General features: G+C 39.4%; 1 protein-coding gene across 1 annotated transcript in view; it reads right to left on the minus strand.

The window, feature by feature from the left end:
• Positions 1-306: 306 nt before the first annotated feature.
• Positions 307-25,985, minus strand: part of SCPEP1 (serine carboxypeptidase 1) — a 358,800-nt gene continuing 333,121 nt past the window's right edge. Inside the window, exons 4-14 of the mRNA XM_069067458.1 lie at positions 24,997-25,086; positions 23,584-23,739; positions 23,153-23,227; positions 15,881-15,953; positions 14,037-14,074; positions 11,957-12,085; positions 11,747-11,840; positions 10,140-10,253; positions 6,938-7,075; positions 5,477-5,640; positions 307-3,159 (exon numbers count right to left, since the gene is read on the minus strand). Of these exons, the coding sequence (XP_068923559.1) occupies positions 3,091-3,159; positions 5,477-5,640; positions 6,938-7,075; positions 10,140-10,253; positions 11,747-11,840; positions 11,957-12,085; positions 14,037-14,074; positions 15,881-15,953; positions 23,153-23,227; positions 23,584-23,739; positions 24,997-25,086 (1,140 nt within the window). The 3' untranslated portion in view covers positions 307-3,090. The remainder of the gene's footprint in view (positions 3,160-5,476; positions 5,641-6,937; positions 7,076-10,139; positions 10,254-11,746; positions 11,841-11,956; positions 12,086-14,036; positions 14,075-15,880; positions 15,954-23,152; positions 23,228-23,583; positions 23,740-24,996; positions 25,087-25,985) is intronic.

Raw genomic sequence — 25,985 nt, forward strand, 5'->3', positions numbered from 1 at the left:
CAACTCTGACTCCAAGTTGGCTTGGGCTGAATTCTTTCAAGACTGAATAGAAGGTTTTCTGGTCTTAAGATAAAGATCAGAGTTCCTGCTGAACCCTTCATCACTTACAAGCTGGGCAAGTCTCTTAAACCTGCTTGCCTCTATTTCCTCATCTGTAAAATGAGTTGGAGAAGGAAATGGCAAATCATTCCAGTATTTTTGCCAAGAAAACCCTAAACAGGGTCACAAAGTGTAGGACACAACTGAAAAGACTGAACAACAGACTTTAGATAAAACAATTAAAAGATACTGATTAGCCTCGAAAGCTTTCTCATGACCAGCAATTTATTATAATTATTTTTTCAGTATGAGATTTAACAAGATAATCAGTCAACAAACATTTATTAAGCATATACTAGGAGAGAGACAGACAGAGATCCAGAACCTCTCCTATGAGTATATACCCCCTTGAGGCCAGGGATTATTTTATAAGGTTAGCTAGATTTTAGTGAAGCCCCATAATGAAACTAAAGCTGAATGGGCAGATTTTGGTTCATGTAAAACCATTTCTTTCTTTTTTTTTTTTTTAAGCAATCAGGGTTAAGTAACTTGCTCAAGGTTACACGGCCAGTTATTTCTGGGTGTGGTGCTGAGTGTCTGAGCCCGGGATTCGATCTCCAGGTCTTCTCAACACTGGAGCTGGTGCTCTTACTTGCTGTGCTACCTGGCCGCCCCTAAAACCATTTATTTCTGAATGAATTGACACTTAAGCACCTACTATGTGCTAGGATCTGGAAATGAAAACAGAATAAATCAAAAAACTTCAAAGCTTTCATTTTTCTGGGAAGAGATTTTCAGAGGCTTGGAGTTTTGAGGTCAGGGTCTATTTTGTTTTTGTCTTTGTATCTCCAGTGCCAAAAATAGTCCCTGCACTTAGAATACATACTTAATAAATGCTTTCTGAACTGGAAATGAATTACATTTTGCCATATTTTACATAAGTTACAATATTCCCATCAAGCTATAACTTCACTGAAGTCTTACTAAGCTTGCAAAACAAAACACACCTTGTAATAAATCTACCAACAAACATTAAGAAACTACTATGTGTTAGGCACTATGCTAGGCAGCAGAGATAGAGAGACAAAAGACCTTGCCTTCAAAGTTACAAACTAGTGAGGACAGACAAGACAGACAGACTGACAGACATCAATAAATCTATCTGTATATATACATATATGTATAGAGAGCATTGCAGAAAAGGCACTAATAGTTGAAAGGCCCAAGAAAGTTTTCATTTCAAGTAGAAGATGAAGCTGGAGCTGTGCTATGAAGGAAGCTGAGGATTTTAATAGGCAAAGGAAAGGATGGAGTGCATTCCAGGACAGCCAATGCAAAGCATGGAGATGGGAGATGGAAATCTGTGTGAGGAAGTATACGGTGACAAGTTTGACAGAATCATTAGTGATAAAGTTAGAAAGATAGGATTGGGCTAGATTGTGAAGGGCATTAAATGTCAAAATGAGTTCACATTTGATCTTAGAGGCTAGAAATAATAGGGACCCACTGGAGTTTACTCACAGTCAGATCTGTGCTTTAGGAAAACTACTTTGTTAGCTGTGTGGATAATAAATTGGAGTGTAGAAAGACTGGAGGGAGACTAAATGGGAAACTGTTTCAATAGTTTAGATAAGAAGTGATTAAGTACCTGAACTAGGATAGTAGCCACATGAGTGGAGAGAAGTGGACAAAAGGATAGATGTTAGAGACTCTGTGGAAGGAAGAAAAATGATATTTGGTAACTAAATGGATCTAGAGGTCTCGTGAAAGTCAGGGGTCAAAGATAACACTGAGATTATGAATGTGGGAGACTGGAAGAATGGTACAGTTGGGGAGATAGAGATAATGAATTCTGTTATGGACTGCAGCAGTCCTACCTAGGAACTGCAAGCCTGCCCTCTTCCTGTCACTCACAATGATATTACCATGATGAACTATGAAGTAAGACAGAGTTACATCTGCCCCAGAACCTGAGAGCAGTCTGGTATTAAAGAAAAGACCTGGGGCGGCTAGGTGGCGCAGTGAGTAGAGCACTGTCCCTGGAGTCAGAAAGACCTGAGTTCGGATCCAGCCTCAGACACTTAACACAAAAAAAAAAACCTAGCTGTGTGGCCTTGGGCAAGTTGCTTAACCCCAATTGCCCTCCAAAAAGAAAAAAAAAACAAAAGACCAAGGTAGTGAAATGAGGAAACATTTTCATTTTTAATGGTCAAGGCATGAAGAGTTAGATCTGATATGAGTTCAGGGTGGATTCTAATCAGGAGCACTGTCATCACAGACCAGTCAGAGGACAGACAGGCAGGAGGTAGCAGGAGAGGCTGAATCCCAGTCTGGTGGTGACAGAATTAAAACTCTCTTCAACAGACAGGAGGAAGGTGACAGCCTGCTCTCCTTCTTCAGGTCCACATAGGAAATTTGCTAGTATCTATGCTTTGCATATAGTAGGCACTTGGTAAATGCTTGTTGGATTGGAAGTCTGTGTATGCAGGCAACTAGTATCTGCTGATTTTTTTTTTAAGTGTAAACAAAAGCCTCAAGAGGGTTCAATACTGAAATGCTGACTGCTGACTTGTTATTGACAAAGTAAACACAGAAGAAAATTGAACTATTTTAACTAATTAAAGATGTTAAATCCAAAAACAATTCCAGGATTGGCTTCATTAATGAGAAGCACAAAAACACTTGAAACCTCATACCGATGAAAATAGGTCCATAAAAAAGGTCTTGGAAAAACAAACAAACAAACAAACCCCAAAAAACAAAAATACCCAAGAAACAAACAAAAAAACCCCCCACCAAAACTCAACCCTAAACCATAGGGCATTTTAGGAAGGTAGTTGTGGAAGGCCTTCAGTCACAGCAAAATGTTCAATTTAGGAAGACTTGTATGTAGACTCAAAGCTTCACAGATCACAAAGAATTAATTTTTTGATGTTAAAAGAAAGGCCCCCAGCATCTCAGTACCCATTCTGTTGCCCAACTCAGCAATGTGCTTTTGATACTGTCAATAAACTTGACATTGTACTGAGACCAGGCCAGCTGGCTTCCATCTCAGCTCTCTTCTTGTCCAGTCACCATCCTCATCATTTTCAAGGCCATTTCCCCTTGGTCTGATGGAACCTGAGAAGAAAAACAAGTCCAGATATCAGCATTTATAGTGGTATTGCTATCGTTAGGTTCATTTTTGGGACTCAGGGCTAGGGGGTAGTGTCTAAGAAAGCACAGGCTTTTGGATGGAAAACTGGAAGGGAACTTGGAGGCCCTTTAAATCGCCCGACTTTAGATGGCATGAAGTAGAGAAGCCGGGAAGTTAAGTGGCTTGTCAAAGGTCACACAAGAAATGAGATGTGACTACAGGTGGTGACTCCAAACCTAGCACTCTTTCTGCTTCACCATGATCCTATGAGAGAGAGAGAGAGAGAGAGAGAGAGAGAGAGAGAGAGAGAGAGAGAGAGAGAGAGAGGAAAGATAGAGGGAAGGAAGAAGCAAAGAAAGAAAGAATAAATACAGGCATATCCATAAAAACACAAGTTTAAGTGAAATAAGATTCTGTAGAGAGTTCCTAGCTACCTAATTCTAGATATCAGATCAATGTTATATCAGGGCTTTGCAGGGTTAGAATAACATTTAATTTTTTATTCTTATAAATATTGTTATTTTGGGGGCAGCTAGGTGGCGCAGTTAATAGAGTACCGGCCCTGGAGTCTGGAGGACCTGAGTTCAAATACGGCCTCAGACACTTAACACTTAACTAGCTGTGTGACCTTGGGCAAGGCACTTAACCCCAATTGCCCTCCAAAAAGCAAAAAATTAAAATTAAAAAATGAATATTATTTTTCTCAATTACACATAAAAATAATTTTTAACATTCATTTTTTATAATTTTTGAGTTTCAAATTCCCTCCTTTCTTCCCATCTCTCCTCAAGAAGGAAACCTTTTGATATAGATTATATGTATGAGTCATGCAAAACATAACTTCCATATTAGCCATGTTGAAAAAAAGAGAACACAAAGAAACAAAAATTAAAAAAATCCCAAAAACAAAAACCTAAAGAAAAATAAAAGTTTAAGATATCAATCATAAAAATAATACTTGGGGTATATTTTTAAAAAAAGAGTCACATTTCCCATGGCAAAGAGCCACCTACTCTTGGGAGGGAATGAGGAGAGCATCAGTGTTCTATTTTAAAAGAATCATGGAAAACCTAGAAATTATCTGAAGTAAAACCAATAGAAATAATTGAAAGAATGGAAAACTGGAAAAAAAATTTAAATGGTCTGCATGTATCTAATGTTTTTTCCACGTAAAGACCCATGACTTGTGCCATCTGGCTTTCCCAGCAGTGATAAATTGTGCTGAGTTTATGCGCTGCCTGTTGTTTCCTTTTGTGGCCACTGACAATGGTCACCAGTTATCTCTGGATCCTAGTGTTCTCAATGCTTACAATTCCCCTGGGGCCCCCACCCACCCACTTTCTCTTTGGTGTCCCCATGCTCCAAAATACCTCATTCTTCCTTGTACCCAGCCAAAACTACCATTCCTTCAGCGAATAACACATTTTAGCTAGTTGTTAGGAGGAAAGCATTTGGTTTCACAGATTTACTCAACTCCACTCTGTTCACCTTCTCAATTAATCAACAAGCATTTATTAAATGTCTACTACATGTCAGGCACTGTTGAGATGAACCCCCCCCCCCAGGACTTCTATTTTATCACGGGAGACAACACATATATATATTTAGAAACATATACACAAAATAAGTGCAAATAGCTGCCATGTGATTTACCTAGTAACTTGTTAGCCTCAAGAATTATGACTCTTTAATGATGAGATTTCAGTAAAAGTATCAGCACCAGTCCTAGCACTAAATAGTTTAGAGAGATATACTTTGTTCAGTTGTTTTTAGTCATGTTCTACTCTTCATGACCCCATTTGGGGTCTTTTTTTTTTTTTTGCCTTTTGGAGGGCAATTTTGGGGTTAAGTAACTTGCCCAAGGTTACACGGCTAGTATTTTTGTGTGGGTGTTAAGTATCTCAGGCTGGAACCGAACTCCGAACTCGGGTCCTCCAGACTCCAGGGCCAGCGCTTTACTCACTGCGCCACCTAGCCGCCCCTTGGGGTCTTTTTTGGCCAAGATACTGGAGTGGTTTGCCATTTCCTTCTCCAGCACATTTACAAATGAAGAAATGGAGGCGAAAAGAGTTAAATGACATGTCCAGGGTCACAAAGCTAATAAGTGTTTGAGGCCACATTTGAACTCAGGTCTTCTTGACTCCAAGCCTGGCTCTCTATCCACTATGCCACCTAGTTGCCCATAGAAAGACACACATCTCAGGCTATCATAACCAGCATTCTTCCCCCTTCTGCTTCTCTAATAAACAGCCTAGAGGCCACATGCTTTTCAATCTGGCACAAAAGCTGTGTTTTTCTTACCATGTGGCCAGCCTTGAGAATCCAGTAGAAAGCAAGGTTCTTATGGGACTTATAGAAAGCAGATGTATCATAAGATTCAGGATTAACATACAGAGGCTTCCTTTTCATCTGACTGAAAGTCGTCAGCTCAGGCCACTTCAGTTTACGCAACCATGCCTCCTGACCTGTCAATGAAGAGAAAGACAAAGAAATTAACATTATCAGCTGTTTCCAACTAGATAGCTCTCTCAGACAGACCTCTCCTATTGCTGTCAGTGACTGGGTACAAAAGGCCCATAGAAATGGGCCACCCAGGTCTATTTGCACTGCAGAAAGGCACAAGTTTTAATTTTTCCATGTAATTGCTACAGAGTCAAATACTTCTCTATCAACCTTATATGGCATTAAGAGACTTGGCAAGAAGACAGCTCCAAACATAGTCAGCTGCCCCCTACAGACAAAGAGCAGGCTATGTGCAATGATGACAGTAGTTTGTTGGGCACTTCTCAAATCTGAAGTGGCCACCCCCTCTCCTACCTTTCTAGTTTCCTTCTACTTTACTCTTCTCTAAGTTCTCAACTATCCATTGACATTGGTCTCCAAAAGTGGGAGTGGAAGCAAGGTACTATTCATTCTTATACTACCTGCCTTCTTTCTTTTTCTTTCACTCCAGTCCATCCTCTACTCGGCTACCAAAGTGATTTTTCTCAAACCACAGGTCTGACCATACCCTTCCCATCCTTGCCTCCCATTCATTCAACTTCAGTGCTCCCCTTCACCTCCAACATTATATATAAACCCCTGTTTGGTGTTCAAAGTCCTTCCTAACTCACTCCCTTCCTACCTTGTCAGGCTTCTCACACTCTGCTCCCTTTCACGTACTAAACCTAGTTACATTGGTCTCCTTGTTCCTTCCACAGGAGACACCATCTCCCTCCTTGGTGTATTCTCCCTGGATGTGCCCCTTGCCTGAAATGCCCTCTCTCCTCACCTCTGCCTCTGGGCTTCCATGATTTCCTTCAGGTCTCAGCTCAAATGTCTTTCTCACTCCCCTTCTCCCCCATTAGGATGTGAGCTCCTTGAAAATAGTGACTATTTTTGCCTTCCTTTGTACCCCCAATGTTTAGCATAGTGTTTGGCACATAGTAGCTGCTTAATAAATGCTCTTTAACTTGACTTGAAAGGCTGGAGAAGAGAAGAGAGCAGAGACCAAGTAGTCCAATTCCTTTATCCCAAGGCTTGAGAGCTGACTAGAAGAGAAGACCCAACAGAAAAGAGATAGCCAGCATCCCAACAAACTTAATATCATCAATTCCACTTGCCTAGTCTGTGAATTTTCATTGTCTGTTTGCTTTCAGGTCAATTCCTGGAACTCTCTCCATGTTATCATATCTTTTTTCATCCACCCCAACTATTCCCACACATGGTGCCACTATGAGATCTAACTGTCTCCCCGTCTCCATCCTCCCCAACCTTCCCTACCCATGGTGTCCACTATGAGATCTAATTGTCCGTTGTAAATTATGACATTGACGCCAGCTTCCAGCAGTTCATCTACAATGTTAATCGCAGGCTTCATGAAGTCCTTTTCCATGTTTCTGAAAACTAAACTTGATTGTTCTGCATATGTAGAAAGGAGAAAAAATGGTTACACTTGACTTAATTGGAATTAAGAGGGGTCATTGGATAAATGACATAAGTAGTTTCAGTATATAATTTACTTTAGTAGTATTGTTCTAAGCAGTGAATCCATCACAGGTGCTTGGTTAATATGGCCCTAGCTCAATAAATGAATAAGCACACATTAAATACTTCCTATGTGTACATTGTGCTAAGGGCTGGGGATACAAAAAAAGGGACAAAAATAATCCTGCCCTCAAAGAATTTACATTCTAATGGACAGAGATAATACATATAAGGGAATGGTAGCTGGAAAGGAGTGTTTTGCTTTGGAAAGTTAATAGGTTGGTGAGTAAAGCCATAGGGAAGTAGATCGGCACACCTTTTCCAATATTGATTTCATTATGGTTGCAGAACTGGAAGGGGTGTGGAGGAAGGAGGTGGCCAGGGAGTAAACCATGGCTGAGAGCAGGCTGACATGGTGGTCAGTGGAAGAGTTCACCAGCTGAGCCTCAGGATTAGAGTTCTAGAGTGAAAGGGTTTAGGTTCTCAGGGCATGTTTCTGGCCTTGGTGCTAACACACCCTGACTCTGTGATAACCAAGGATGGAGGGAAGGATGGGCAAATATAAAAAGAACCACTGGCACATTTCATCCAAATGCCTAGAAATGACTTGACAGATTTCATTACATCTTATCACACAGAGAAACCAGACCTTGGGAGAGTACTTTGCCTGAAGTCACAAAGTGAGACAGAAGCGCAGAAGCCTAGGTCTCCACATTTTGTGCTAGCCACAACTATAAACCCTTAACAACTTAAGTCAATCCATACAGCCACAACTATAGCTTCTCCTTAAAACAGAGGTACAGAAAGGGACAATGATGGTCTCCAGAGGCAAAGTGGCCTAAAAGAATGAGCCTCGGGCAGGGATTGAGAAGACCTGAATTTGGGTCCTAGCTTCGCACTAGCTGTGCAACCTTGGGGAAGTCATTTATATCCTTTGGGCCTAGGCTATCCCATCTGTAGAACAGGGACAATTCCTTACAGGTTTGAGTGGATAATAACTGAACTGACAGAAGAAAGACACTTTTAAAAAAAGCTTCTTGTTCTAAACAAGAAACATATATACATACATACATCATTATGAACAGCCCTATTAAAGAATTTACAAGGAGATAGCTATACAACCTACATCACAAAGGTATTATAAAGAAAGGAGGAAGAGAGGGAGGAAAAGGAGAAGGGGAGAAGAGGAAGAAGAGGAGGAGAGGAAGAAGGAGGAGAAAGAAGAGGAAGAGAAGGAGGATACGGAAGAGGAGAAGAGGAGGAAGACAAGGAAGAGAAGGAAGAGGAAAAGGAGAAGGAAAAGGAGAAGGAAAGAAGAGGAAGGAGGAGGAAGAGGAGAAGGGAAAAGAGAAGGAAGAGGAAGAAGAAGGAGGAGAAAGAGGAGGAGGAGGAAGAAAAAAGAGGAGGAGAGAAGAAAGAGAAGGAGGAAGAGGAAGAATGAGGAGAAAGAGGAGAAGAATAAAGAGGAGAAAGAAAAGATAGAGAAGGAGGAAGAGAAGGAGGGAGGTGGAAAAGGAGAAGGAGAAGGAGGAGAACAAGAACAAGAAACACATTATAGACTAGTGTTTGATAAGCCCAAGAACATAAATGACTAGGCAAAGGATTATAACAAGAACTGCTGGCAAAATTTGAAAGCAATTTAGCAAGAAAATTACATTTGGATCAGCATTTACCCTGTATATCACAATCAGCTCCAAATAGCTACTTAAGCTAAATAAAAAAGATCACATCATAAAAAAAGGGAAAAATGGAAGGAAGACTCTTTCACTATTAATGGCTTTGGGAAAAATTCTTAGCCAAGCAGGAGTTCATAAGAGATAAAATGGACAATTTTGCTTGCATAAAATTAAAATGCTTTTGCATGAACAACATCACTGTAGCCAGGATAAGCAGTCAACAAGCATATATTAAATGCCTGCTATGTGCCAGGCACTATGCTAAGTGCTGGAAGGGAAAACGTCAAGTGGGAAAAAGAATCTTTGCCTCTTTGTATCAAATATTGCTGACTAAAGTCTATTATCTAAGATATATAGACATTTAGCACAAATATAAGATGAAGACCCTCATAAACAAGTAGTTAAAAACTCTGAATAAAGAATTTACAGAAGGAATGCAAATGATCAGCAATTATAAGAAAAAATGCTCCAAGGCACTAATAAGAGAAATGCACATTAAGATAACTCTGAGGTTTTGCCCTATACCCCATAAGTTACTAAATATAATTAAGTATAGACTCAGTCCATGTTGGAAGAGTTTTGAAAGAGGCATACTGATACACTGTTGGTGCAGCAACAAACTGGTCCAACTATTTTCAGAAAAAAAAAATGTGGAATTATACAAGAAAAATGATGAAATTGTTCCTATCCTTTGCCCCAGAGTTCCTACTAGGGGTATATACTCTAAGAAGGACAACTATAGAAAGAAATGCACATGGAAAAAATTATCTGTAGTAGCATCTTTTATGTTAGGACATATACTGGAAAAAAAGCAGATGCCCACAAGGTAGGGGATGACTGAATGCATTGTGGCATATGAATGTAATGGAATATTATTGTGCCATAAGAAATAACAAATATGAGGGATTCAGAGACATGTGGAAAGACTTGCATGAAGAAAGCAGAACCCTCAAAACAACATACATAATCAACACAATAATGAAAAAGAAAATGACATGAAAAGCCTGCTGAATTCAAGCAGAAGTCAATCTTGGTTTTGGAGAATGGAAAACATGTTACACATTCCTTTTCTCAGCAGAGGTAGGGATCTACAGGAGTGGGAATGTTGCATACATTGCCAGACTTGGTGACTTTCTCTGCCTGTTCTGCTTACTGTTTGTTACAAAAGCAGGTTCAAAGTCGGGGCAGGATATTGGGAATTAAACAATAGGCATCAATAAAATATGGAAGAAAAGTATATTGCAAATCTTAAAGTTTATAAACAAATGCGAGTTGTCTTCTCTAATCCTCTAAAAACAGAACCTAATAATATTAACTAATACCTCCCCAGGTGACAAAATCCGGAATGATTCTGAGCTTCTTTCTGATGGGTCCATTCATAAGTGCACTTAACTTATCCTGGTGTAGTTGTCTCACATGGCGGTGGTAAAGTCGAGCTGAAACAAAACCAGTCTGCATTGAGTCATTGGACTGAAAATAAATCCAAAAGGAAAAAAAAATTGCATGACAGCCTCTTTCTTACAAAGCCTCCAAGGTGAAACTACTGGAAAGATCAAGTTACAAACATCAGTATAAAGTCTTGTAGCTTCAGGGACATTGATGTGTTAGGGTTGGAGTTTCTGTGCGAGGAGTTATGCTTGTAAAGGGAGTGTTTTAGTTGGAAGATAGGAAAGAATAATCTTGGCTGTCCTCCAAAGAAATACAAGTTGAAAGTGGAGATGATTTGTTCCTTTTGAAAGGTACACTCCATTCCTTTGTTTTTGAACTCTAAGAGAACTGAGGTTAGGAATAGGGATGCTGTAGGGTTGGGAGGGGAAAAGAGAATTAGTTGCCCCTGCTGAGGGACAATTGGGAGAAGAGAGGAAAGCTGAGATTTACAGGTCCTGGCAATATTTAGGAGCTTCAGAAAGTAACTTGGAGGCTGATAGGTGTTGAACTGGAATTTGAGATATCTATGAATGCATTAGGACAGAAAGAATCTCAGCAGTTGTAATAAGAAGGTTCTGCCTGTGTATGTATTCCTATGAGATGAGAGAGTCATATTCTCACAAAAGTCTAAGTTAGCAGATATTAGTGTTTGTGCAGGGGTTGGGAGCCCTGGCGATGTGTTACAACTTGAGATGGGGAAAGAGGGTATGAGGTCAGACCCTGAGCACTACATAAGGCTGTGTGTGGCCTGATTGCACTCATGCACACCATAGACAGGCATGGAATGAAATGCAGTGACAAACTATGAGATGAAATTCTGTCCAGTATGTAGCTGAATCCTGGCTTGGGAGCTCCCTACTTGTTCGTGATGGCTGCAGACTGCCTGGGGCAGGGGAGACTACTTTATACCAGAAGTCAGGTAAGGAGGCATTAATTAAGTACTTATTATGCACCAGACACTGTGTTAAGCACTGGGATATAAACAGAAACAAAAAGAGATAACAAAAACAGCTTACCTATAAATTCAATAATTTTCAAAGAGGTAAGAAGTCAGGGGGCAGGTAGGTGGCGCAGTGAGTAAAGCACCAGCCCCAGCCTCGGAGTCAGGAGGACCCGAGTTCGGTTTCGGCCTCAGACACTTAACACCCACACAAAAATACTAGCCGTGTAACCTTGGGCAAGTTACTTAACCCCAATTGCCCTCCAAAAGGCAAAAAAGAAAAAAAAAGAGGCAAGAAGTTAGTTAAAAAGGACTTTCAGCCCAGAAATCATGTATCAATAAGGCACCTGAGTTAGATAAAGGACAAATAATAATGGGCTTAAGGCAGATAGGAATTTTCCAAGTCTGTTTCCCCTTGCAGTCAATCAACATTTATTAAGCACTTACTGTATGCCAGGTTCTGTACTATACACAAAAGAAATATACACAAAGAAAGGCAAAAACAGTCCCTGGGTACTTTTTTAGGATATGTGTGACCTAAGGTCACCAGGCCCAACTCACCTAGATGATTCTGGGTGAATTCTTGACTTGTCTTCATTGTACATTCAGGGGGATTTTTATTTAAAATGTTGTAAAAGTTCACTCCATCTGTGTCCTGAAATTAAATTAAAAGTCAAGTTGCTCTTACTTGTCACACATTTTTTTTCTTTATATCCTGAGCTCATGGGTCTGATAGTTGATTTTATCCCTAAACAGACTTCTTTTTCTCACCTGCTCCACAAGTGTTTCTGCATCTGCCCACAGCTGGGTAGCCCATTCATATAGTCCCATATTCATAGCATATAGAATTTTCTCGCCAATTTTTGTCAAATCTGTTAGACATCTGTCATCCAGAAGAGACTAGAATGCAAATAGAAAGGAAAAAGAGCACTGTTAATTTAAAAGCCTAATATTGGTTATGTTTTGGGGACAAAGATCCTGTTGGTCTCACAGAAAATCTTATTTATAGTAGTAAAATTAAAATGTGTAAATGAATATCAAGCAATTGTCTGGAATTTGGGGGGGAAAGTGAAGATACCGAAATATAAAATTATATCACAAAAATAATAGAGAATAGAAGAAGGTATCATTAAGATCTGTGGTTGGGGGGAGAATTCTTTGCCAGTCAAGTAAAAGAAGAGATCACACATACACACAAAAAGATAATTTTGATTAAAACAACTTTTGCACATATGAAATCAATGCAGCAGAAAAAAGGAGGAACTGTTAAGTGGGAAGAAATCTTCACATTAAATGTCACTGATAAGGATATGACATCCAAGATATAAAAGAAATTGATGCAAATATAAGGTTGAGTCATTTCCACTGGATAAATGATCAAAGGTTATGAATAAACAGTTTCCAAAAGAAGATTAAATGCAAGTTAAATGATGATACCCCCAAAAAGCTTTCATTCACTAATAAGAGAAATTCAATTTAAAACAATTTTGAGATTTCACTACACATAAATAAAATGGCAATGTGACAAAAAGAAAGAGAGGAAAGAGTCAAATATTGGAATGTCTATGGGAAGATAAGCACCATTGGTAGACCTGTGAATTGGTTCAACCATTCCAGAAAACAATTTGGAATTATGTAAGGAAAGCTACTAAATTGTTCATATCCTTTGATCTAGAGACTTCACTATATATATGTATATGTATGTATACCCGCAGTATGTATACCCTCAGTAGATGACAGACAGTCACTCAATAAACAATCTATAAAGTATTTGCTTCATTCTAGGCACTGTGATAAGCACTATGAATACAAATAAAGATACCAAATATACCAAAATATTCATAGCAGCATTTTTCTACAGTGACAAAGAATTGAACACAAAATGAATGTCTGGGATTAAAAAATGATTGAATTAACTGTAATATATAAAGGCAATGGAATATTATCATGCCATGAGAAATGATTAAGTTCAAGAATTCAGAAAGGCATGGGACACACTTTGATGAACTAACACAGAGGGAAGGTAGAAGAACCAAGAAAATATACACAATGACCAAAATAATTTAAATTAAATGAACACTAAAAGGAAATGGAACTCTGAGAAATTATAATGGGCAATCTTGGTTCCTTCTGCTCCCAGCCACATCCCCATCCCCAATCATGTAACACGCTCTCTTGTCCTTAGAAGAGGATATGGAGAGCAGAAGACTTCATGTCATCATCATAGGCAGTGTTCAGTTATTGGTTGTTTTTGTTTAATAGTTTCTTCTTTGGTACCACAGAGTTTTTTTGTTTGGGTTTTTTTTTGCTTTTTGGAGGGGGGAAGGTAGGGCAATTAGGGTTAAGTGCCTTGCCCGAGGTCACATGGCTAGTTTTGTGTTAAATGTCTGAGGCCGTATTTGAACTCAGGTCCTCCTGACTCCAGGGCCAGTGCTCTATTCACTGAGCCACCTAGCCACCCCGACCAGGGAGGTTTTAATGTGGGGGCCACAATGGTGGTAGTGGTAGTGGTAGTGGTGAAAGAGAGGAATGGGAGGGGCCTCTACCCAGATATAACTATGATATAAAAAGCAAAGGACATCAATACATGAGGAGTTGTTCATGTGCCTGGCAAAATGATAAATCTGATTTATTTCCTCATGTTTTCTGGAGGCTGGTTGTTCATTAAAAAAAAAAATCACCAATCTCTTTTAGACCCCAAAGATAATTAAATAAACTAGTTGTCAGGTTGACAAAGGAAATGGCAATTCAAGACAACTGAATATAAACACAATTCCAAACTTTAATATTTCCAGTGGAAGGAATTTAGTTGATAGATATATATAAAGGAAATTTTAAAAGTAACACTTACCATGCTATATAAATAAGGTCCCCAGGAAAGCACAGAATCTAAAGAGAACCACATATATCCAGAATGAATAAAGCTAGCTTGTCACAACTTTGTTTTCAAAAGGGAAAAAGTAAAACCTAACTTATACTCCTAAACAGAATTTTGAAACGTTTATTTCATAATTTCCTGTCTCCTTAACTCAGAATCATACTCTTTGTGATGCTCATGGATTTCTCTGTGGTTAGGAGATGGGGACAGGGTGAGATGCATGCTCCAAAGCTGAGTAGCAGAACTTAATTGCATGTTTAATAAATGTTGTCATAAATAATTAAGTCTTCCTACAGAACGGTTGTTGACAGGTGGGTTGTGGCTTCTCTGACCATTTCCCAGTCTTCAGGTTGCTTTAACTACTTGTTCATCCCCACATTCTTGGCCTATATCCTATCTGTTCCCCATGTTTCCAGGGCTACCATTTCAGAGAATGAGCTAATTAAGGTTGAGGACAAGTCTAACACACCCACAAATCTCAGTGGCATTGGCCTTGCAGAGTGCTGGGTTTGTTTTTTGTTGTTTTACATAAACAGGAGGGATAAACAAACCTTCCATGAGCCTAAAGAGCCAGTGCCTAGGAACCTAACTGTGCACTTCTGGAATACTGGGTTCAAGACTAGGTGCCAGGTTTCAGGCAGGAAGCTGAAGACCATGTTATTTGAAGACCTGCTAAAGGAAGAAGTTTGTTGACTTTGGGAGAGAAATAAGGAGGGTGAAAGGGGAAAAAGAAAACTATGTGATTGTCCTCTTCAAATATTTGAAGAACAGTCATGAGGAAATAGGATTACAGAATTCTAAACCCCCTAATCAGATTCTAAACTAATCCCTTTGTGTAGCACTAAAAGGCAGAACTAGGGGAAACAGGTAGAAGTTTAAAGGGAAAGATTTTGGTTCAAAATAAGATGAATTTTCTACAATTCGAGCTGTCCAGCAGTAGGATGGAATGTCTTGCAAGAGTATATTCTCCATCATTGGAAAAGTTCAGTGGCACAGAGAAAAGTCCTGTCTTACTCTGGGCTGCAAATTAGACTAAATGACCTCTGAGGTTCCTCTTATTCGAAGCTTCTATAATCAAGCAGGAAGCCTCTCGGGTCCCAGGCATAATTAATTGCCTTCTAAGAGCTGAAGCTCCCAATGAAAAACGAAAAGCAATAGCTCTTAGTAGTGACTCACAGTTCATTTCACGTGATTTTCATCCTGTTTTAGAAATGGTAAGAATAAGGGCAAGAATGACCCATCATCAGAAACATACAGAGCATGGCCATGCCATATGAGACCATAAAGCTATCTTTTAAGGGGAGTCACTATATTTTCTTACTGACAGACTTACCCACAGGAGGTATAAGTATGGCACTAAACCAACATCTGTCTGCTTCAGATTCCAGAAACCACACCCCCAAATTTTCAGTATTCAAATTAAAATAAAATCAACTAATTTATCTGTGGCTGGAACAAGGAAGATCATCTGTTATACTATGTATTTATCCAGCAATTTCTAAAACAAATGGAAATTTCTGTTCCAATGCATCCTGTGAAGCTCTGGGAAGTTTTTTTTTTGCCTTTTTTTTGGAGGGCAATTGGGGTTAAGTGACTTGCCCAAGGTCACATGGCCAGATTTGAACTCAGGTACTCCTGACTTCAGGGCCAGAGCTCTGTTCACTGTGCCACCTAGCTGCCCAGGTTTTTTTAATAGTGGAGAAAGAGGACAATGGGTCAAAAGCTGCTGTCCTCTCTAAGGGGCTGCAGTCAGAGTATCATGTTAGTCATGAGCCTGAAACACAACTATGGGATGGGAAATGGGGGAAAAACCTTACCTGCAGGGGAAATCCAGGAATCACCCAAGGCAACACCAGCAAAGTTGCAATTTATGCTCCCTTTTTGGATAGCCTGAGGGAAGAAAAGCACATAAGCATCTGATTTCAAATCTTGGTTCTGGATTTCTTGGTCACTCTCTGTGTAACCCTAGGCAAACTACATAACCTCTCTGGGCCTCAGTTTGTGAATGGAATGGACTGGATGACATTATGAGGTCCCTTCCAGCTCTACATCTGTGGCTCTATGATTTTTCTCACACTTAGAGAGGCAAATGTTTAGTCCAGTCATCCCTTCATTGGTAAAAGATTAGGGCGAAATCTTCACCCAGTCCTTTTCACCAGTACAGAAAACTTCTCTTTCTGTGCCTTTACCTTGGCCCTTCTCCATGCCTAGAACTTGCTCCTTTCTCACCTCTTCCTTCCAGATACAAACCAAGCACCATATTTTATGGCAAACACAGCTTTCCATTCCCTTCCATAGCTAGTGCCCTCCCTCTCTAAATACCTTGTGTTACACAATAATGAATTTATTTTCCATACACTTAAATGTCATATCCCCCAGTTGAATGAAAGCTCTGTGAGAGTAGGAATTATATCTCTCTTTTTTTTATTTGTATCCCCAACACCTAGGACAGCGCTAATGTGTGAAAGTGCTTAATAAGTGCCTGTGGACAGATCTGATGGATAGTCATATAGAAGATATGATGCAATGAAAAGAGTACAGACCAAAGTGGGGGTCAGAAGAACTGAGGGTGAATCCAGTGCCTGTGCCTGTGAATCTAACTGTGTACTTGAGGAATATTTGGTTCAAGACTAGCTGCCAGGTTTCAGGCAGGAAGCTGAAGACCATGTTATTTGAAGACCTGCTAAAGGAAGAAGTTTGTTGACTTTGGGAGAGAACTAAGGAGGGTGAAAGGGGAAAAAGGAAACGATGTGATTGTCCTCTTCAAATATTTGAAGAACAGTCAGGAGGAAGTGGGATTAGAGGGTTCTAATCCCCCTAATCAGATTCTAAACCAATCCCCTTGTACAGCACTGGAAGGCAGAACTAGGGGAAATAGGGTGAAGCCAGGTCCGGCCATTTAAGGGTTAAGTGACTTCACTTAATCTCTTTGAACCTCAGTTTTCTTATCTGTAAAAACAGCACCTGAACTGTTTACCTTTGAGTTACTGAAGGGATTGAAAGAAGTTATGTATATATGAAGCACTTTGTAAAATATATTGCTGTTGTTATAATGTGCCATGTAAATGTAAGCTACTATTATTACCATTATAGAAATATGAGGGCAGAAAGCCTTCAATGAAGTTCTCTTAATGCAAGGAGGTGCTGGTAAAAATTATGGAAAGTCTTCCAGGAGGGGCCCAGTAATGGACTATAGGTGTGTGTCAACTGAGAACTAGCTTAGGGCACCAAGTTTGTCTACAGGTGATTTTCTGGCAATAGAAAGTTATGAAAACTGTCTTGATAGATGAAGAACCGACATCAATGAATCATGGATACTAGCAATGGACCTAGAGAGAGGCAGTCTGGCAATAAGGCTAGAGTACTGGAAATGTGGATTCAAATTGTGCTTTAGACACTTACTAGCTCTATTGTTGTTTAGTCGTTTCAGTCATATCGGGCTCTCTGTGATCCCATTTGGTGTTTTCTTGGCAAAGATACTAGAGTGGTTTGCCATTTCTTTTTCTATCTCATTTTATAGATGAGGAATTGAGGCAAAAAGAGTTAAGTGACTTGTCCAGGGTCACATAGGTATTAAGGGTCTGAGGTCATATTTGAACTCAGGTCTTCCTGACTCCAGGCCTAGTGCTTTATCCACTGTGCCACCTAGCTTCCCTACTATCTCTGTGATTGTGGGCAAATCATTAGCCTTTCTGAGCCTCAGTTTCCTCATCTATAAAACAAAGAAAATAAGAGCACCTACCTCACAGGGTTGTTGTGATGTCTATGAAGCCCATTGCTAACCTTAAAGTACTATGCTATTATTCTCATAGAGATAACAAAAGCCCCTTTTGTGTGCTTCATCACACAAAAAAATGAGTCCAATCAGGTCCCTCCATCCACGAGCCATAGGCACAGGAGAAAGATGAAGTGAGCACCTGGTGAAAGGTCTCAGTTTCCTCTGGGCTGTGAGTACAGAGCAGATCACTGACCCTGCACCATGACCATGCACCGTCCTTTGTGTGAGCACTCACATGTGCCACCTGTGCATAGTCACTGGCCAACAGCAATTTCTAAGTAACTGCTGAAACTTCTGAGAATGTTCCTAAGTTGAATGCGCTCCCCAAAGAACCAGAAACGTATGCTAGCCAACTTTTGACTCTACCAATAAAGCAAGCAGGAAAGACAGAGAAAGAAATTCCATTCAAAATAACTACTGACTATATAAAACATCAGGGACTGCAGCTACTAAGACAGCCACAGGAATTCGATGAATACAACCGCCAAACACTGTCTACAGAGATAAAAACAAACCAAAGTAACTGCAGTGATATTAACTGCTCTTGGTTGGGCTGTGCCAATACAAGAATGACAATGTTATCTAAATCAATTTACAGATTCAATGGCATACCAATCAAATTACTAAATTATTAGACTAGAAAGAGTCAAAAAATTCATCTGAGAAACAAAAGGCCAAGAACTTTGAGGCCAAGACAACTATGAAAAAAAAAAGTGGGAAGGGGAGCCTAGCAAATTTCTAATGGGATCACAAAGCAGTAATCATCAAAACTATTTGGTCTCATCCAAAAACAAGAAAATTTGATTTGTAGGACAAGTTCTGCATACCAGATGCAGAAACTATGACACTTAGATAGTAGCATAGTGTCCAATAAATCAGAGAACCCCAACTACTGAGGTAAAGACTACTTGGCAAAAACTGCTGGAAAAGCTGGAAAGCAGTTCAATAGAAATTGGGTTTAGGGTGATGGAATATTGCTGTGCTGTAAGAAATGAGCTGGTTGATTTTTAGAAAAAACATAGAAAAACTTGCATGAAATAATGAATAGTGAAATGAGCAGAACCAAGAGAATGTTGTAGACAGTAACAGCAATGTTGTTTGAAGAATAACTGTGAATGCCCAAGTTATTCTGAGGAATATAAATACTCAAATCAACTACAAAGGACCCATGAAAGATGATGCTATCCACCTCTAGAGAAAGAACTGATAAACAGAAGTATGCATAGTATGGTGTGTGCACATATATGTATGTATACATATACATATACAGTAGCCTTCTATAACATGATGTGGGGAGGAAGGGAGACAGTTCAGAACTTAAAATGTAACAAAAAATTAAATTAAAATTTTTAAAAAGAAGTCAGGTTTAGATTAACATCTCCTACTATCTACTATTATAATTTCTAAATGAATAAGTGACCTACATATATGAAATCATATCCTAAACAAATTAAGAGTAGGGAATAACATCTTTCACAACTATGACTAGAGAGAAGAGGAATGCCCATCCATTGAAGAAAGGTTGAACAAGTTGTGGCATATGATTATGATGGAATATTTTTGTACTATAAGAAATGACAAACAGAATGGTTTCAGAAAAACCTGGGAAGACCTATATGAATTGATATAAAGTGAGGTGAGTAGAACCCAGGAGAATGATCTACACAGTAACAGCAATATTATAACAATGATCAACTATGAAAGACTTAACTACTCTGATCAGTATGGTGATCCAAGATGGCTCTGAAGGATTCATGATACTATTCACCTCCAGAGAGAGAACAGATGAACACTGAGTACAAATTAAAGCACATTCTTCTTCCTTCCTTCCTTGGAAAATGGCTAACATAGAAATATGTTTTACTTCATATGTGTAATGGGCGTTGTATTTCTTGCCTTCTCAATAGATGAGGGAGGGGGTTGAGTGAGGAAGAGAATCTAGAACTGGAAATAAAATAAAATAGAACTTTAAAAATAGGGGAAGAGCTCTTGAATAAAAACACATGGGACACAGAGAATCATGGTAGATAAAAGGGTCAATTTTGATTATATAAAGTTGAAAAGTTTTCACACAAACAAATAATGCAGTTAGAATAAGGAGGAAGAAAAGCTAATTGGGAAAAAAATCTTTTCTGTAAACTTCTCTAATAAAGGTCCACTATTCAAGATATATACTATGTCTGAAAAGTCTTAGTTCACTTTTAAGTTTACAAAAATCGCACTGAGAGTTTTGGATACCCTTATAGGAAACTGCTACAAATATATAAGACAAAAATCCACTCCCTAATACTTAAATGGTCAAAGAATATGATCAGGCAGTTCTCAAAGGAAGAAACAATATCAATAATCATATGAAAAAATGCTCCAAATTACTAATAATTAGAGAAATGCAAATTTAAACAACTCTGAGGTTCTACTTCACACCCATTAGATTGGCAAGGATGACCAAAGCGGGGAAATGACAAATATTACAGAGGCTGTGGGAGGACAGGCATGTTAAGGAACTGTTGGTGGAACTGGGATGCAGTCCAACCACTCTGGAAAGCATTTTGGAACTAAACTAAAATATCATTAAACTGTGCACACCCACTGAACCAGAGACACCACTTCTTCGCATTTACTCCCCAGATGTCAAAGACAGAGGGAAAGGACAAATATATATATATGTATACACACACAAATAGTTGCAGCACTTTTGTTGTAGCAAAGAACAAGAAACTAAGGAGTTCCCACCCACTAGGGAAGGCGTGAACAAACTGTGGCATATGAAAGTAAATAGAACATGGAGAGAAACCTGGGAAGACTCTTGTGAACTGATACAAAGTGGTGAAATGAGAAGAATTGAATAAATGAATAATTTATACTACAGCATTGTATAGAAAGATTTAATATCTATGATCCACTACCCAATTATGTCTCCCGATGATAAAACATTCTACTCCTCCACCTTTAAGTTAAGATGTGATGGGACCACAAGTGAAGAATGAGACATATTTTCAGCTATAGTCAATGTATGGACTGGTTTTGTGAGACTCTACTTGTTTGTTATAAGGAAAGACATCTGGTGGAAGAGGAAAGAACTAAAAGAAATCGTAATAATGATACTAAGAAAAAGAAAAAATGAAAGAAAAAGATGCTAATGAATCATTTTTTTTAAAATGAAGAGAGCAGAAGGTCAGAAGGGAACAGAGACATACAGATTACAACTATTAGAACTACCATGTTAAATTTAAAAAGGGGTGGCCAGGTGGCACAGTGAGTAAGAGTGCCAGCCCCAGCCTAGGGAGACCTGGGATCGGTTCTGGCCTCACACAAAAATAACTGGCCATGTAACCTTGAGCAAGTTACTTAACACCGATTGCTATATATTAAAAAACAAAACCCTGATGGGCTGTAGGTAATGGAGACTCACAACTTTAAATGTAATTCTCTTTTTCTTTCTCTTCTTGGTATAGGGAAATGCTCATATTTGGTGATGTCTGTCAAGTTCATAATATTAAATTAGGAAATGTTAAATAATATTAGTTATTAATTATTTATGGTACCATGCCACTTTGACCACAATATTAAAAAGGAAAGTGTTTAAAATATAAAAGTTCAGGCTCCCTTTTGTTGTATGACTGATTCTAAAAGATATTAAAAAAAAAAACTAGACTGATCAATCAACCAACCAATAAATATTTAGTAAGCACTATGTGCCAGTGTGCTGAGGATACAAAGAAAAAAATGGCACCACTCTCCAAGAGCTTCCTTTCTACTGGGGGAGACAACATGTGTATACAAAACGTATACCTATTAGGAAACACTGGTTTGAGTGATTGGACTGGAATGTCTGACTGTAATAGTAATGGAATTTAAAGATCCCCCTGTATTGGCTTGGTTTTTGGTTTGATTGTGTTAAAACCCAGAGCTTGTTAATCCCACTTGTGGTATGGACTTGTGGACATGAAAAGAGAGGGCTGAACTGGGAGGAGCTGGTGACGTAGATTTGGAGAGACAGAAGAGAGAGGTAGAAGAACTTTTTGGAAGCAGCATCTTGGAGGCAGAGAGAGACTGAGAGGATTGCTGAGGGCCACTTTGAATTGCCCAGGACTGCCACCCAGAGCTGCCAAGGACTGAGGAGACATGGCTGTTATGCTGGTACTTTGTCTGTCTGTTTTAATGTTGTTTTGCCAGATTTGTCCACTGGTGAAAGACTGCTGTTGTTGAAGAGGTCCTGGAACCTTGCTGCTGGTTCAGGGGTCCAGAGACTGTTCTGCAGATAGAGAATGAATTGCGTCCACTGGTGAAGACCAGTGCTGTTGTTGCAGAGGTTCTGGAACCTTGCTGTTGGTTCAGAAGCCCTGAAAAAGGATTTTCTTGTTGTATGTTTACAGGAATCCTGGAAGAGGGTTTTGCTAATGTTTTCAGGGTTCCTAGGACTGTTCTGCAGAAAGAGAATGAATTAATGATGACACTGGCAATTTATCTTATGGTCTTGCTAAGCTTTGTCTCCCCAGGAACAAAGATTGCTGAGAACTTGCCTCCTGTCAAGATGAAGAAAAGACCTCCATTTGGGTATCAAGTGCTGTGCTTAAGCTTGTTGTAACTCTGGGGTAGATTCAATTGTGATCCAAGGGTGGGGAACTTTTGACCTTTTTGTGTTCTGCGATTGAACAAATGAATGTACTTTACTTATGTTTGGAAACTAATTTCCATTTGAGAAGAGGGGTTTTGTGATGGACTAAATGAAGGTACAGCCTAGGGGTGGAGTAGTATTTAGAACAAGGACTTTGTAATTGATTAAATGAATGTAATGTCCTGGGGTGGGGTAGTACTTGATTAACTCAGGTAGTACTTGGAGATTATTTAATTACACTTAGTAAATGCTGTATTTTGAATGATGTCATATTTTGATCTTCTCTGTTCTTAATTTGTCACTGAATAAAATGGAGAGCACCCATGCTGGTATTCTGAACCTTGGGAAGTTGCCTTTGCTTGGCATTACATTACACTGACTGAGCCCAATGATGAAATATATTTTATATGGTACCTTTCTTCAGAAGAGCTCAAAGACCATTAGGTGTCCTTGATAGATGTAGGGTGTCAAGATTATTATTCCCATTCTACAGATGAGGAAACTGAGGCCCAGAGAGGTAAATGACTTACCTACAATCACATAGTGGAGTGAAAGCAAGAGCTCAAGGTCCCAGCCCATAGTACTCTTTCCATCACTCAAAGAAGATACATCAAGTTCCAAAGTAATATGCAAGGTGCATTCTCCTGAAGTACCTCCCCCAAACCAAAAGCCAAGTTTTTGTTACTCTGTTACCTTGTAAAGCTCTAAGGAAATCCCAGCAGCCATTTTCCCTCCATAGGATTCTGAGAAAATGTAGAATGGAATTTTCTAGAGGAAAAAAAAGGTGCAGAAAAGTTAAAATTCTAAAGGTCTTTAAAAATGAACAAAGTCTATTTTATTCCACACTGGGTGTAAGCAAAAACAAACCTGCTATGGTTTCTTCTGAGCCATGATTAGGGTACAATCAAACCCTGATTAGGGTGCAGAGTTCAGGGCCTCTCTGTCAAGTTAATGTCAATTTTACCAGTAACTTATATCCTTATCTTTACAGAAATTACTCCAAAACTGTGTCACTGGATTGAGAATTAAAAAAAATTATCTTAAAGGAAAGACATATTTGTTCTGAGGGAAACAATGTTTTTCCTGCTAGCATCGAATTTGACCATCACAAAATCTTTGCTTACCTTGAATTCTGGCCGAGCATCGAAAAAATTTTGTAGGAGAACCAGCATGTCAGAAGCCACCATGTCAAGATTTTTGGCATATGCATCGCTCTGATTTGCAAAGCTAAATCCAGTGCCCACTGGGTTATCCACAAACAGAAGGCTGGCGGATTGTAGCTACATGCCAGAGAGAAAAGACAAATGGTGAAGGCCATCAGTCAGGCAATATTTCTGCAACTAGCCAGTGTATAGTCCACATACTAATAAAAAGTCTTATTCATGAACACAACTGAGGTGAGACTCTCATATGTTAGGATCTTGGGACTTTTTCCCCCAGCAACATCAGGCAGATGAGAGAAGGAAATTAATGTTTTCTGGATTCTGCCTTCTCTTTCTTATAAGACTGCACCACTTTAAATACCCAGGATCACAGGATCATAGATCTAAGGCTGATATTGAGGTCATCTGGTCTGACCTAGCTTTATCTAGTCTAGCTAGATAGGAAGGTCCAGAGAGGTCGAATGACTTCCCCAGGGTCACACAAATAGTAAGTGGCAGAGATATCTGATAAAGGCCATGTGAAATTGTACCACACCGTTTTGACCATGATTTCAAAGCAGTGGCAACATATTCAAGGACTAAAGGACTAAAGTTAAGGACTAACACTGCCAGTTATCTCCCTCCATTTGCCTCCTACTTCCCAAATTCAGTCTCACACTAGCCAGGATGCTCTAAGACATTTCTAAAGATTCTTGGAATGGCAGAATGTTAGAAATCTGAGAGAGACCGAAATCCAAGAGAGACTTGTGAAAGCTCAGGCCCAAAAGGAATGGTGGCTACATAGTACTTAAGATCATATAGAGTGGAACTGAAACTCTGTCCCACCTATACTATTCTTTCTGTTACAGAGGGTTCTTTCCATCACACCTTGATGCCTTTGGAGAGGGCTGAGAGGGTTGGGAAGGAAGCAAAAATAGTTCTCTGAGTATTAGAATGGGGGAAAAACTGCCTTTAGTCCTCAGGGGGCTGTCCTATAATATAATATAAACAATTAAGATGTTATTATTCACTATTTGTCTTTGGAACTTGAGTCAGTCCAGGATTTAAAATTGTATGCTCAGAATTTCATTTGCTTCTCTGCAAATAAGGCAAGACCAGATCAGATCAATGGGCAACTAGGTGGCACAGTGGATAGAGGCTGGGCCTAGACTCAGGAAGACTCATCTTCCTGAGTTCAAATCTGGCCTCAGACATTTACTAGCTGTGTGACCCTGGGCAAGTCACTTTACCCTGTTTGTCTCAGTTTCTCATCTGTAAAATGAGCTGGAGAAGAAATGGCAAACCAAATGAGCTTAAGAAGAATAGGACATGGCTGAAACAACTGAACATAAAAGATCCACTCTCAGCTACAGTTCATGATAGTCCTCACCATACCCAGGTAGTTTTCCTTGGTTTTAACTCTTCATCAAGGGGACCAATTTCCTTAAAGTTTCCAAATCCAGTGCTGGAACCTCCTGGACCCCCCTATAAGAAATACAATAGAAGTAAATGTATATAAGTCAATGGAAAATACAGTCAAGTCACAACAATGTAAATAAAGAGAATAACACAATGAAAATGAATGTTGCATAGTTGCCTTGGCTCCAGAGTAAAGAAAATGTGCCTCCCTCCCTTTTTTGTAGGCAAGACTGGGGAGAGAGCTGAGGATGTGGCACATGGTGCATACTGTCAGGCCCAGCTGATAGTTTTGCTGAACGGCTCTATCTTCTTTCTTTTTTATTCCTTGTGACAACGGAGGGATGTGGAGAGGGATAAATTTAGAAATGAAGATATCAATAATTTTTTTAAAAGAAAATTACAGATTACACTGAAAACAACTAGGCTATCTGGAAATTGGATCTATCCTAATGCTGATTTTAAGGAGAGGACCTCACTAGTGAGTGGGGTCCCCCAGGACTCTGGGGTCCAAACAGGACTGTCACTTAGATGCTACATGACCATGAGTTAAAGTACAGTATTTAGAATTGAGAGAGATTTTAGAGATATGCTAGATCAAACCTCTCATTTAACAGGGGAGAAAACATGGGCTCTAACAGGTTAAGTGATTATCTCCAAATCCCATAATCAAGTCAGCAGCAATGCCCCAGGTATCCAGCTGGCATATTACTCTGTATAGACTGCCCTATTGCAAAAGCAAAGGTCTTGTAACCCATAGCCCACTGTTCCACTCTATGCCAGTATATTTTACTACACCACCCTCAGTGTCATACTTCTACAGTAAAAACCCTGTTGACAAAAGTGACGGTGAACTGCTAAGGGGACCCCAGCTGAGGCAGCTGTGATAAAATGGGTTCAATGGTCGATTGGACATTTCCATTTGGATATCCCATAGACATCTCAAACTCTATGTCCAGAAAAGAACT

The sequence above is a fragment of the Petaurus breviceps genome, unplaced genomic scaffold (genome assembly GCF_028583685.1).
Source record: "Petaurus breviceps papuanus isolate PSGF00001 unplaced genomic scaffold, PetGlider_PUasm1.0 90750, whole genome shotgun sequence".
Classification (NCBI taxonomy): Eukaryota; Metazoa; Chordata; class Mammalia; order Diprotodontia; family Petauridae; genus Petaurus; species Petaurus breviceps.